At 40.0% G+C, this 15,709-nt stretch overlaps 1 protein-coding gene across 1 annotated transcript in view; it reads right to left on the reverse strand.

Annotated features, from left to right (window-relative positions):
- Positions 1-15,709, reverse strand: part of sli (slit guidance ligand) — a 271,300-nt gene that overhangs the window by 25,849 nt on the left and 229,742 nt on the right. Inside the window, 4 exon segments of the mRNA XM_067772110.1 lie at positions 903-1,426; positions 1,506-1,649; positions 4,345-4,416; positions 4,576-4,944. Coding sequence (XP_067628211.1) covers positions 903-1,426; positions 1,506-1,649; positions 4,345-4,416; positions 4,576-4,944 — 1,109 coding nt within the window.

Raw genomic sequence — 15,709 nt, forward strand, 5'->3', positions numbered from 1 at the left:
TTTACCTGCGAGGAGCTTTAGGTAGTCTCTCTCTTCCAACTTGCGAATGTACTCCTTTTGGCAGCGTGGAACCTATATGTTTTATGCTGACTCCTAACTGCAGCTGCAAGGCAGATCTTTTCATGGCGATATACACTCGGAGTCTAACTCGGATCCTAACCTTTGCCGAGGGGCGACCCCGCTTTTCTAATTGAAAAAAACTTCCTTCTAAATTTTTATGTTGCTTTGGCTGGGGCTTGAACCCAGGACCTGTTCTGTGGTAGGTGAAGCACGCTACCACAACATCACGGAAGCTTGCTTATATATATGCTCAATACAGCCCACGGGAAATCCAGCAACGATGAAGGCCCTTCAGAGCAAATATACCCCATCGCAGATAGCTATCGAATGAAGAAATACCGATGTGAGCCAGTTGCGGAGCATTGTGCCACCTTTTTCTTCGTATGAGTACTGGTTTGGGTATGCATTTTTTTAGAGGATGGTGAGTGCATGGGAATCCGAAAGAATACTTTTTGCAGGGACAAGAAGTAAATAGGAACTGTTAGCTAACACGGGAGGTATGCATGAACCACTACTTCAGCGATTGTTTAACAGAGAAAGCCTTTTCTAAAATCGAAAATTCTTTCCGCTCCATTACAATGGCGAAATCGAATGACTTTTAGCATATTTAAAGAAGGAGGGACTTTAGATTTCACGAGCCCTCTTCATCCCAACCCCAGACTTTGAACGAGCTATTCCATCGTAGATCTACCTGCCGGGTGACTTTACAAATTCGGAAGAGCTGAGAACCTACGAAGGGAATATAAGGTCTTGTTTTACGGTATCTTAGCCCTTCGCTCGGAGTTGAAATATTTTACTCCCAGAAAACGTTAGAAAATAATATCAATAAAGTCTACTCTTACCTGTAAAACCTGGTTGACATTCGCACGTATACGATTCCACACCATCAACGCAAGTTGCATTATTCTGACATTTGATTTCGCCCAAACAATCGTCAATGTTTGTCTCACAACGCGCTCCCGTATAACCCGGCGCACACTGACAACTAAAACGTCCCTCCTCGAGCACAGTGCAAGTGGCATTGTTACGACAAGGATTACCATAGCAAGCATCAATCATGAATTCGCAATGTTTGCCATGATATCCCGGCTGACAGAGACATTGATAATCGCGCTGCGGCAGCGGTATACATTGCGCCTTATTCTCGCAGGGTTGCGTGTAGCAGGCATCACATTTGGCCATAATTTCATTGCTTACTTTGCCTTTGCATACGAAATTGTGGGAGGGTGTTGACAGTACCAATTTATCCTTCATGTAATCGGGTTCGGCGCAACGTGCTATACCAGGCTCCACATAATCCAATTTTATCCAATCCGAGAACCATTTCAAACCGCAATCACAGTACAGTGGATTGCTGCCGAGTGCACTGTGAATAGATGGAGAAAGCAAATTTTAGTATTTTTGGATGTTGCTCTCCAACATTGTGTGTTTGTATTTGTACTTACATGTGTGTTATTGATTTCATATCTTCAAAGGATCCCTCTGGTAGCATTGATATACGATTGCCATGCAGTGAGAGTACGCGCAGATTTTGCAAGCCGGCTAAGGCATAACGTTGTAGGCATTGCAAGTTGTTGTAGGATATGATGCTGCGGTAAAAGGCACAGAGGTGAAAATATTACTGAGGATGAGTATTTTCATATGGGCATATCTAAAGCTATAGCTTATAAGAAGCTAAGAATACTCTCACGTTTATGGCAGCGATCCAAAAACGTTTAGAATATATTCGGATCCAAATTGTTTTTCTTTCAATAAAAGTGAAGAAATTCAGTGAGAGGTCCAAGCAGGATCACATTATGTGACGGCCCATTCGCAGAGCGGGCATTTGGCTAAATACCTTCAAGTACATGGAATGGTAACTTTTACGTAGCCCATATCCGCTTCATCTCTGAATACCAGGGATGATAGAGGTGAGCAGTACAGACAATAACTAAGTGACGGATGAACCTATGACATGCGATGACTCCCTGTTCATTACCTTCATGCCCTTGATGGCCGGAATCCATTCTGTCTCACAGATCCTTCATGCATTCATCCACCTGCTTAGAATTAATAGTGTAAGTTTGCAAGGCACGTAAGGATGTCTGGCTGTCTGACATAATGAGGATATTCCACGAGGTCAAGCCTCTTGTTGTTGTTGTAGCAGTGCTTCGCCCATCCAATAGGTGCGACCGATCACAAATTGTCATCAATAACCTCTAACAGGAGTCCAAGGAAACTTGCTGTTTCAACAGGGGTGGACCATAATGAGAGGGCTGTTAGAAGCGTTGGTTTCACATTACAATTAAAGAGAGAATGTGTCATGTGGATTGCAAGCAGGACATACATTTTGTATGTCGGGTTGATTCTGGATAAGTAGGAGTTTAACCTGTTACATTATCCAGATCGAAGTTGAGTCAGAGTGACTCGTGTTTCCCTGGGAGTGTGGGTTCTTCTTCCGCAAGTTTTGGGTAATGTTCTTTGAGTACTGGATTCACAGGTCAATTCCTGGCATAAAGGTCCGACGCCTGTTTGTGGAGTTCACTGAGGACCTGCTTGTGTTTTTTGGCTTCATACGGCTGAGTTCACAGGTGGCGTATTTCCTCATAATGCTTAAGGAGATGACTCCTTAAGCCCTTGGGCGGTTTGGTTCATCAATCAGATGTCTGTTGGGATGCCCAGGTTTCTGGATATTCAACAGGAACTGTTTGGTTAGCATCTCATTTCTCTCCCTGATGGCGAGTATTCTCGCCTCATTATGTAGATGGTGTTCTGGGGACATAAGAAGACAGCCCGTGGTGGTTCTGAGAGCAGTATTTTGGCAGACCTGTAGCTTCTTCCAGTGAGTAGTTTCTAGGCTTGGCGACCATATAGGGGACGCGTAGCATTCAATCGGCTGGCCAATTGCTTTGTAAGTGGTAATGAGCGTTTCTTTGTCTATTCCCCAAAGTACTGCCAGCAAGAGATTTGAGGATTTTATTACGGCCCTGGATTTTCGGTGCAATTGCGGCTGCATGCTCACCGAAATGTGGATCCTGATCAAACGTCGCACCCAAGATTTTGGGGTGTAGGACAGTCGGTAGCGTAGTGCCATCAACGTGAATGTTCAAAACGGTCGACATTTGGGACATCCATGTTGTAAATAAGGTCGCGGAGGATTTAGTCGGTGATAATGCCAGGTTTCGCGAGGCAAAAAAACTGGAGAGATCAGGGAGGTAGCCGTTTATTCTGTTTCAAAGCTCATCGATCTGTGGGCCTGGGCCTGTGGGCATTATTGTGCAGTCATTGGCGTAGGAAACGATAGTGACTCCTTCTGGTGGTGAAGGTAGCTTTGATATGTAGAAGTTAAACAAAAGTGGTGATAGGACACCACCTTGTGGCACCCCTTGTTTAATTCTTCTTGGTTTTGATGTTTCGATTCTAAATTGCACCGATGCCTGCCGACCACCCAGATAATTCGCGGTCCACCTTTTCAGACATGGGGGAAAGGTAGACCCTTCCAGGTCTTGCAGTAACGTGCCATGGTTGACCGAATCAAAAGCTTTTGATAGGTCTAGCGCAACGAGTACTGTTCTATGGTGGGGGTTTTGATTTAAACCGCAATTTATCTGGGCGCGGTGGTGGTGCTATGGAGTTTTCTAAAGTCATGCTGATGAAAGGCTAGCTGCAAATTTGCTTTGAAGTAGGGGAGCAAAATGGCTTCAAGCGTCTTGGCTACTGGCGATAGGAGAGATATCGGGCGATATGACTCTCCTATATTAACTGGTTTCCCAGGCTTTAGTAGCGGGACCACCCTGGCCATTTTACATTTTTCGAGAATGACAAAGTGGACTATTGGTATCGATTTCTTCAAGTTCGGCCCATAGATGTAAACTCCTGTTTCTGGTCATCAAATTTTGATCCATCCGTGAACCAGACTTCTGAGACAGGTTAAGTATATGGATTCCTTGTTTCCCAAAGAGCACTGTTCACAATGGCCATCTCAAAATTCACGCGTGAGGACATTCACAACGAACGAAAGCGGCTTTGTGTGGGAAATTTCTATTCATACCCTCTTAACTTTATTTTATTTTCAGTCCAATCATTAGTACAACAAAAAAAATATGGAGATTAAGTAATAGGAAAACAATTCGAAGGTAATTAGTTCGTCCCTGCTGAGTGTAATTTTTAGCAGGTGTTGTGTAATTACAAAAACAATCACGACTGAAACAAAAATTTGAGTGCTCCTCAACGTGCCTTTTCAGCGTCGTTAAAGATAGATCAATTGATTTGAGTAGTTTTTTTTTTGCTTTTTTGAGTACTTACAGTGTGGACAGGTTCGTGAGGTTAGCGAAGGTGTAATTTGACAGGAACGTGATTTGATTGTTGCTCAAATCTCTGTGGAGAAAAAAATTTATAAAAAGAACAAGAAAAAACACAAATCACACAAATTAGTCACACTAGTACTAGAAAATTTGTAATCTTTTTTTTATCTCTTCAACTTTTGCTCATCCCTCATAGCACATCCTTCAGCATTTTCCGCATTACAATACTTACAATCTGGTCAAGGCTTTCAAATGTCGTATCCGATCTGTATGTATCATTTGTATTTCATTCGATTCCAAATATAACTCGGACGTTTCAGCTGGTATGCCCCGTGGTATCTCTTTTAATTGATTACGCGAGCAACGTACAACGGTGCCGGTGCAAGTGCAGGCGGGCGGACAATAGCCATCGCCTAAGCAGCCTTCATTGTTGTCGGATGTGCATTTGAACTCGTTATGTGGCAGATCCTTAATTTGCATATCACGTACTTTGGATGGGGTAGCACAACGTGCTGCACCACCGATCAAACCCTTCTTTCGTAGCCACTCCGAAAACCAGGCCAAATGACAATTGCAATTGAATGGATTGGCAGCCAAGTTGCTGTGGAAATGCAAAAAAAAAAAAAGAAATGGGAAAAATGGTAAGTGTGAAAATTGTTATGAGGGTATACGTACATAGATCTTATGTATATATATGCTTACGTAAATACAACTATAGGTGCGAGTATATATGTATGTATGTGTAAGTAAGCTTGTATTGAGCTGTTATTAAATGAAGGGGGAAATATATTGGAAAAAAAGCCAAGCGATGAAAATAAATTGTCATAGCGACTTTCGATGTGAAATATTGATACATTGATGAACGACTTACATATGGACATATATACATATGTACATACTAATATTAGGTAAGTGATATGCCGATATCGCACTGGCTTTCCATATTGTTTTTTGGACAAACACAGTGACATCGAGAAGTAATCACACATAAATACTTTTTCTTACCAACAATCATCTGTGCAGCAAAACAAGCTGGAAGCAGACAAGGTAGAAAGGCACCTAGAGAAGCAGGAGTCAAGGGGGACAAAACAGGGCGCAGACATATGTAGCGACAAAGTTATTGCAAAAGGACACCAGTCAAGTGACGCTAAACGAACTCATCCTAATTCTTAAGGGAACTCCTTTGACATATTTTTGATTCAGGAGAATGTGCTTTTATCTCGAAGCATGGTCACTATGCGAAATTGGAAGTCAGGGTCGGGAGCACCGCTTAATATTAGGTAACACTTACACTCGTTTGTGTTGTATAATCTAAGCATTCAGGATCTAGCAGTTCTAGCTATAGTTTAAGTACTGAAGACCTACATAGATATTCTAGCCATAGAGCAAAAAAAAAAAAAAAACAAACGAGAGGGCTCTTCTTATGGCATCCTCATCTATGCTTATGACTTAGCGGCCGAATAAACAGGGTTATAGAGGCTGGTGGATGAGATAGGATACCAAAGGAGATTGTCAGAAATGTGAATGGAAATGCACACCATACTGTATAGGGAGATGACGATAAAAAAGGGACTCAAGGGATTGATATTGGCAACACAAAGCTTTATATCTTCAGAGCTTCCACATCTCAATTGTCAACCTCGCATATGCGAGGGAATCGTGTTAAAAATATGAATGTATCATACATATGTTTAGCCAGAGAGACTCCGACGACCCGAAGGTCCTCAAGGAACTGCGGTTGGGGCGGGGGAAGGCCTAGAAGGTCGGGCTAGTACCTCATTGGTGCTTGTTACCGGAACGTACTTGAATTGTAAATATCTGAATTTAAATTGGAAATTCTGAACTTGAATTGGAATTTCTGAACTTAAATTGTAACTTTCTGAATTAGAATTGTAAATTTATGGACTTGAATTGGAAATTCTGAACTTAAACTGGAAAAGGTGTGGAAAATTTCATATCAATGCGAACTATTGACATACGAGTCAGAGTTATCAATATGAAGGGGTCAAATACGAGCCTTTTATGCTCCGCAAATGTTTTTGTTGTACATTCATATTCCTTTCACTTTTGTTGAATAAAAAGGATAATAATTTACTTATTAAGTAAATAAAAAAATTTATTTTTATAACTCTTTCATGTGACAAATTCAGCAGCATATTTTTGTGCGTTACTTTGTTGATATCGTTTTTTTCATGGCGATATGTCACTAGACAAAAGCATCGCTGTAATAAGTACATCATCGCAGGTGTCTCTCACAGACCGTTATATATGAATAGTGCTACCACTTAGAATTTATGGTGAACCTTCAAAACCCTACTTGAATGCATACATACATATGTAGTAGAGAGCAGATGCTAATACATACACATGATAATGGGCGTAGAGAGAAAGGGAGGTCGGATGGTCACTATCCCACCCCACACTAAAGCAATTGCCCCAGCGGGTTAGGGGGCTTAGAATATATCCGCGGTAGGTATGCCTGTCGTATGAGGCGACTAAAATACCAAATTGATTCAAGGGGTTGCCAGCGCGATATAAAGCTTCTCCAAACCAATTGTCAACCTCACCTACCCGTGGCAAATCCTGTTTCATTAACAACCGAGGATATGGCCACCCCGAACTCCTGATGGATCTAGAGGGTGGGAGGGTGGTATGGCCTAGAAGGTTGCATGTGGTCCTTACCAAATCGTTCCCGAGATGGTCGGGCTAGTACCTTTATGGTGCTTGTTATCGGAATGTACCGGATGCAGATCATAGACCATCAACATCGATAACACTCCCCAAGGCCTTCGGGGAGTGACCTTATCGCTGCAACAACAACAACAACACTACAGCATTTGACAGGTACTTAAATAGTTACTAGCTCATACTAATCATAAAATGTTCTTGTTTCGAAAACTGGTTTTCCTCCGGACCAAAATCACAACTAACACTGTCGAGTGGATCTTTTGACTGGTAGTTAATATGGAGCTTCGCTGTAAATTTGCTGCTTGTCCTTTTACAAGTGAATGTAGGGCCACCTTAACAAGCTTTGGGGCCACTGCTCCTATTTTCAGATTTTACAGTAATTCCGGGTAAGTATTAAGGTCAAGTGCTCGGTAAAACTTCTAAGGTTCAGTAAACCACACCCTCCTCTGATTATTTAAGGGATTACAAGGAATTAATGGTATTATAACAATAGTTTGGCGCTTTATACCTTCAAGAAGATTAAGGCCCAAAAATTGGCGGACCTACATTTTTTATATCGACGCTAAAGCAAATGGATTTTTGTTTGACAAGAATAAACTCTGACCGTGCACAAATCACTGTCGAGAGGTGAAGTTAGTCGAACCGTCGTTTATCCTTTGAACATTCTCTAAGGAAGAGCTCTACCACTCAATTCCCGCTTAAGTTGTTGTACGGGATCTGAGGGAATGTTATCAAGTGCGGCTGCACAGATTTCGTTAGGATAAGGCATTTATTTTACGGTCATTAGAGTATGGCATAAAAGCTCCCAAGGTTGAGCTCTGGCTTGTTCTGAAAAGTATCATATTAAAGAACATATACTCTATCATGAAGTGAATATGGGAACCTGAACAGCGATTAGGCTGTAATTAAACTCTGGTTAATGCTGTACAGGCTCATTTTGGACAGTGCAAAGAATAAATGATCAAAGACTTCGCTTGCGAAGGACATGTTTTACGAACGGAAGAAGACGCTGCGGGATAGCTAGCGGATCTTGTTACGAAACGGCCGAAATCGCTTAGGCTGTTAAGCACCAATGAACGACATATTTCTATTCCGAGGCTTTGAATACGGCAGATCTCAGCAAAAGCTCATAGAACGCTAGTTCATTATGCATTGTTGATTTTCCGACAGGACGAGAAGTGGATATAAATAAGAACAATTAGCCGCCAATCGCTTTCACTTTCGCTTAGGTGTTTTTCGCTCTACGGAACGGCCTGTTCCAGAATAGTACTCAAGTAATGCTCTTGGCCCGAAATTTTTTCAAGAATCCCATCCACCAGAGTTCCGATTGCTACACCCTTACCAAAACATGTTTTAAATTTATATCAACGGTAACGGACGGTTTGATAGGACCTTCGATAATACTCTCACCTTCAAGGCTCAAGCCACCGAAATTGTATCTAAAGTACATAGCCGCAACAAAATCCTCAATTCGCTTGCCGGCAGTTCCTGGGGAAAGGATAAAGAAACGTTGCAATCAGAACTGCCATGGGATGTATCCTTATAACCCCTGAACACCACCTACATAGTGAGGCCAAAGCGCTCAACATTAAAGAGCACAACGAAATGCTAAACATGCAGTTTTTGCTAAAATGTCGCAAAATAGGACACCCTAGCAAACAGCTGCTTGATTTAGCACCGCCTCCACGGGGGTTAAGTGAACATCTCCATAAGCACTATGATGAGATCCGGCACCTGCCAACGCAACAACAACAACGGTTTGAACCTAAACCTAAGATGGAATATTATTTTTAAAAAGGAATTCTCAAAAACTTTTGAGACAGAAAATTGTCTATTCCTTTGCCGATATAGCACAATCTTCCGTCTCAAGAGTTCATAGTTTAACTTCCGCCCTCTTAGGTTGAGTCCAGGCTACGCCCATTCCAACGATGTTAACAATAAAAGTTTGAGCATATTCAATCATTTTCCAACGTTGAAAACTTTTATATTACTTTATTCATACATACATACACAATTCATATAAAGTAATAGTGAGCTTGCACGTACGCGTTGAAGAGGAGCAAAAATGTGTAAAAAATGTATTGTACTCAAAGTGTAGTTGCTGGATTGTTGTGCACATCAAATTAGGGCGATTCTGTGTATTTCAAGTGTGTTTTATACCTTCAATAATGCATACGTTGTACATACATACATACAAATGTACTAATGTATGTAAATATATCAATATGTACTACTTATAAATGAAGGTATTAAAATGGTATGAAAATATATAAACTTGTATGGATGAGTAGCAAAACTAGCCCTTATACGGCCCACTGTGGGCCAGAATTTGAAAAATGCGGAAAAATGTATGGAAATAAAATCTGAACTAAGTTTCTGAACTCGAAAATAATCGGATACGTACTAATTATTCTGAAATAACAGTAGAGCACCAACTAAGTTTTGACAAAGCGCAACATAATTTTTGAGGCATTGTGAATTTAAGAGGGCGGTAGAGCACTAAATTATTCTAGAACTGAAATATTTTTATATATTAAAGAAAAAAAATCTCAGGTAATTTAATAGAGAACACGCGCCTTAAAATATGCAACGATTTCTTGTATACATTTGTATATCGTCGAGGGAGATCGTACTATTTATGTTTACGTATTATGTTTACAAGCGACAAATTTCAGAAATTCTTTTAAAAAGGGTTCTTCATTACAGAAGTTATGTTAAAGGAATATGCCCCACTGCAATACCAAAAAATCCAAGCTCCAAACAGTTTTCAGAGGTCAGCCCTCAGACTCCACCAATCGCCAACGCTAAAACTCCATCGCCAAAAAAAACCAGTTTGCATACAAACAGACAGACGGACAGACGTACATGGCTAAATCAACTCAGCTCTTCATCCTGATTATTTCGGTATACTTAATGGTGGGTCTATCTATTTTCCTTTAAGGACTTACAATTTTGGGTTTCGTCACGAAATTAATATACCATTTCATTTTCATGAAAGGTATAAAAACCAAAAACAATATCAATTACAAGCAGGATAGCCGAGTGGTTAAGGCAACTGCAGTTTCACCGTGTGATTCGCGCTTCGAATCTCGGTGAAACCATTGATAACATTACGAAATTGCCTGATGATGATTACGTGGCGGTTTTCGAAATGGTACCATCGCAATATGCCAGTAAATATATCCTTCTTCCTTTTCAGTTTCTCTTATAAATAAATAAATAAATGTAAGGCGCGATAACTTCCGGAGAGATCTAAGGCCGAGCTTCTCTTCCAATTTGCGTCGTGCTCCTCTTGATTTTCCCTGCAAATTGGCCGGACGGGACCTACATGATTTTATGCCGACTCCGAACGGCATCTGCAAGGCAGATGAGTTTTCACTGAGAGCTTTTCATGGCAGAAATACACCCGGAGCGCTTGTCAAACACTGCCGAGGGGCGACCCCGCTTAGAAAAATTTTCTTCTAATTGAAAAACCTTATTTCTAAAATTTTTGATGTTGCTTTGCCCGGGGTTTGAACCCAGGGCATCCGGTGTGGTAGGCGGAGCACGCTACCATCACACCACGGTGGCCGCCAGTTTCTCTTAGAAAAACATAATAATTGAATATTCAATTATATTATTTATTTTTTGTTCTTGTAGAAGAACAGAGCTCGCTGTGCACCTGTTTCACCTTTGTATGTATTTAATTGGGGGTGAGCACCTGGGCTCTGAGTGAAAAGTTTCCTCATTGCGCTGTGAAAAGCCCGCCATTTTATCGTTTATCTATTTATTGGGGGTGAGAACTTCGGCTCTAAGGTATTGGCTGCGTTTTGGGCCACCTTATTTTGCGATGAAAAACCCCCCTTTGGTATAAAAATTTTAAATTATGTTTTTAGAATATTTCACTAACTTGTTGAGAATTAAAAGCGCACTAAATGGCTATTGAAACAAACGAAAGAAAATTGTTCATAGTTTAAGTCACTTGAACACCCTTTATTTTCGATTATGTTAATCCTAACATGGCCTCTTTTCACATTCGTTCAGTTCCGTGAAGTCATCCGCTTGCAGTGTGTTCCATGAGATAAATTCCTCGTTGCTAAATTTTTTCGTAGTTTCCTGTTACCATACTTCTCGAAAGAGTGTCATTATTACCTCAACATGGGATTTTCCCCTCTATCTCGAGTTTCTTTTATACGACTTAGCCTTCAGAACCAAAGGCAGTGAGTGTCGAGTAAAAGTCACAGACCTTCGACCTATGAGCTGAGCACAGATATATGATTTTATTGGTGGTTGCTATCTTCTACCCCACTGTGCACCGCTACTTCTACGGGTGTATTGTATGCACTTGTACCTATTGCCAGTCACAGAACGGGACACTTAAATCATCAAAAAAGTAACAAAGGGATGTGCACATCAGCAACATATTGCAAGTCGATCAAAGCGGCAACAGCAGCAGAGATATAACAATGGCAGCGGTAGCAACAGAAGCAGGGACCATAGAAGTAGCCTGAACATGCCAACAATAATGCAACTAAGGTGGTAACATAATTGGCTTGCTTGTCTGATTGCATTTATCACAACAGGCCCCACTGCCCTCCATATCACAAAGTGGGTAAGATGCGTAAAACCATATGCCATATTTATGACAAACACAGCTCTTGTACATATGCACATACAGACATCCCTCGCTTGCGCTGTCTATTGCAACTATAAATTGGAGTTCAATTAAATTACTTGTACTTTTACGTTTCCAACGCACTTTACTAGGGCGCTACTTCCAATTTTATTTGAGTACAAAATAGTCAAACTAAATTATGTTCAGACGTGCATTACTCACACATGCCTACACACATACTATGTATGCAGGTACATATGGGTCATTCCATGGCAACTCATTCTATCAATGGATTTTGCATTACCGATTTCTGTGCTTTGCACACAGAGTATATTAACATTGCTAACATAACGGTTGATTGTAACGGCATAAACGAATCGAGATAAATAAAGACTTCCCTATATCAAAATGCTCAGGATGAAAGAAGGAATTGATTTAGCCATGCCAGTCCGTCTTCAAGTGCACACGATAACTTGAGTAAATATTGAGATATATTATTGAAATTTGGTACATGGATTGGTATTGGCAGTGATCTCCCAACGCTATTTAAAATGAGCGAAATCGCATGATAAACACGCTCATTTTTATACATATAACATTTTTGAAAACACAAAAAAAACTGATTAGTTATTAGTAAATAATACACTAAGAATGTTCAAATTTAATGTGTGGACAGATTTTGAGACTCTTGATAAAAATTTGAAAACTTTTTGAAAATGGGCGTGGCAGCGCCTACTGGTGATAAAATGAATTTTACATATATTATCAATCATAGATCAAAACCCGTTAAACCTATCCTAACAAAAGAGACGTTGCCTTTACTATAAGGAATGCTTCGAAGAAAAATTAACGAAATCGGTTAAGCACCACGCCCACTTTTATACAAAAGATTTTTAAAAGAGTCGCGGACGAATAAAATAAACTATATCTTTGCAAATACGAGCTTAATGGTGAAGAAACTAGGTGGAATTATAACAAGAAATAGGAAACAAAAATTTAAAATGGGTGTGGCACCGCCCCTTTTATGACAAAGCAATTTTCTAATTTCGAGAGCCGTAACTCGAAGAAGAATTAGCGGATCGTAATAAAATTGGGAATATGTACTTGCTTTCTTTATAGCAGGAAATGTTTATAGTAAAAATGGATGGGATCGGTTAAGGCCCACGCTCACTTTTAAAAAAAAGTTGCTTAAAAGGGTCGTAGACTAGAAGAATAAGCTATATTTTAGCGAAAAATAGTTTTGTATCAATGATATTACACTGACAAAGCTTTACTGTAAGGGGGAATTGGGAGAGATCCATTTTTTTTCAATGGGGTGCCACGCCCCTATTTAGATCAGGCATTACACAACATTTCTAGAGCCTTAAAATAAATAAATCCCTCATAACAAAATCCGATATATGTACATGTTAGGCTTATAACAAGAAAAATTTCTAGTAAAAATGGTCTACATCAAATTTCAATATTCTAGGTGTTGTAATTACTAAAGAGTTAATCAGGTTTTTTTGCGTTTCCAAAATGTTATATAATAAAAATTGGGCGTGGGTTTCATCCAATTTCCGAAATATATAAAATTACACAAAGATTTCAGCGAAATCGGTAATACATAGTTCATAGGTAGGGTGAGTTGGCATGGAATGTCCCATATGCACTCGCTGACAAAATAATACACCCACAAAAATTCGAAATAAAAAATAACCTAAAACAGATGTTTCAAAGCTTTTCAACTTTACCAAAAAAATATTAGGGGTCTTCTCTCTGTTTAAAATTCATAGAAAACGTTACAGTTTTTCATTTTACCATCAAAGGTTTTCTACACGCAACAAACACGAATCTCGGTGAAACCTTTGATAACATTACGAAATTGCCTGATGATGATTACGTGGCGGTTTTCCAAATGGTACCATCGCGATATGCCAGTAAATGTTTCTTTCTTCCCTTTCAGTTTCTCTTAGAAAACATAATAATTGTATATTCAGTTATTATAAGCCGGTGTTAAGCTCATGAATTCTTAAATCTTAATATATAAAAAACACGTGTGACAACATTTTTGGCCGCGATGGACTCCTAAACTATTGAACTGATTTTGAATTTGTTTTGACCCCGTGTGTAGTTTGATCTAACTTGTGAGATATTATTTTATTGCAAATTTTTTATTTGTTTATACGTTATAATAAAATGTTGTGTAGAGGGAAATTTGCATACCCCTGGGTGACTAGGGTCTCGAGATATAGCCCAAAACGTGGGCCAGTGAATGCCTAGACAGTTTTTATACAATATGGATATCAAATGAAAGCTGTTGATGAGTGCTTTAGTACAGAATAATATATTATCCAGAGACGGACTGGGACTGGTATTAGGACTAGGTCTGGGACTGAGACTCGGAGTGGGACTGGGACTGGGACTGGAATAAAATACATACCACCCTCTGGGACAGGCAATAAGGGATGCAGAAGAATGAGAAGAAATTGAGAGAAGAGAAAAGAGAGAAGGAGATTGAGAAAGAGATAGAATGACACGAAGATACGGAGATAGATGAAGCGAAAAAGACGAAGGGAGGAGTGAATAAAAGGTTTAGGAAAAAGTGAAGAGGGGGGAGGGCAGAGTCAGACGGAAAAAGCTTATTAAAATGTATGCAGATAGGCCAAATTTTGGGCAGGACAACGTCTGCCGGGTCTTGACGGGTATAAGAATAAATTGAACACATCATAAAGCAAACAAACAAACAAAAACAAGTAAGGAAGGTTAAGTTCGGGTGTAACCGAACATTACATACTCAGTTGAGAGCTATGGTGACAACATAAGGGAAAATAACCATGTAGGAAAATGAACCGAGGGAAACCCTGGAATGTGTTTGTATGACATGTGTATCAAATGAAAGGCATTAAAGAGTATTTTATGAGGGAGTGCGCCATAGTTCTATAGGTGGACGCCATTTAGGGATATAGCCATAAAGGTGGATCAGGGTTGACTCTAGAATGCGTTTGTACGATATGGGTATCAAATGAAAGGTATTAATGAGTATTTTAAAAGGGCGTGGACCTAAGTTCTATAGATGGACGCCTTTTCGAGATATCGCCGTAAAGATGGACCAGGGGTGACTCTAGAATGCGTTTGCACAATATGGGCATCAAACGAAAGGTGTTAATGAGTATTTTAAAAGGGAGTGGGCCTTAGTTCTATAGGTGGACGCCGTTTCGAGATATCGTCATAAAGGTGGACCAGGGGTGACTCTAGAATGCGTTTGTACGATATGGGTATCAAATGAAAGGTGTTAATGAGTATTTTAAAAGGGAGTAATCCTTAGTTCCATAGGTGGACGCCGTTTCGAGATATCGCCATAAAGGTGGACCAGGGGTGACCCTAGAATTTGCTTGTACATTGATCATATACAGATGTCAACTGAGTAGGACGTGTTTTGTGCGCTCTTAATAATTGTAAATTCTTTCTAACAATTTGCCAATTTTTTTTTTTTTTGTTTTTGCGTTGTCTACGTGCGTGTGTGTTGCCTACAGTTTGCAGTGTTAATTCGTTTGAACTATATTACTTGTTTTGTGTTTACTGCTGCTTTGAATAAGAGCTAAAAAGCTAATAAGAAAACGAAAAAACAATCAAATAGATAAATTGAAAAAAATACAGCAACAATGGCGCGCAAAAATCCACCAAGAGGAATGGCTTCCCCTCCTAAAACCCCCCTTACACCATCATCAGCGGTATTTGACAAAAAATTGGATGCTCTACGAATCTCGATTGTTAAAGAGTTGACTGCTGTAATGGAGCAAACAGAAGAGCGTGTTATGCAGAAAATATGTGAGTTGGCTGCTGAAACATCAAATTTGAAAATATCCATGGCTGCAATAGAAAGGAGAGTGACTGCAGTTGAAAATGCGTGCTCTGATGTGCTCTTTATGCGTAACGAGCTAATTGCAGCTCAGGCCCAGCTCAATGCACTCGAAAGCAGCGCTGTTGCCACTGACTTGATTATTACTGGCATACCTCAAGCTGCGAATGAGAGTTTGCCTGAGCTCTTAATGCAGATTTGTCGGGCGGTTGAGCACAAAACGCCACCTTTAAGAGATGCATT

The sequence above is a fragment of the Eurosta solidaginis genome, chromosome 3, assembly GCF_040869045.1.
Source record: "Eurosta solidaginis isolate ZX-2024a chromosome 3, ASM4086904v1, whole genome shotgun sequence".
Taxonomy (NCBI): domain Eukaryota; kingdom Metazoa; phylum Arthropoda; class Insecta; order Diptera; family Tephritidae; genus Eurosta; species Eurosta solidaginis.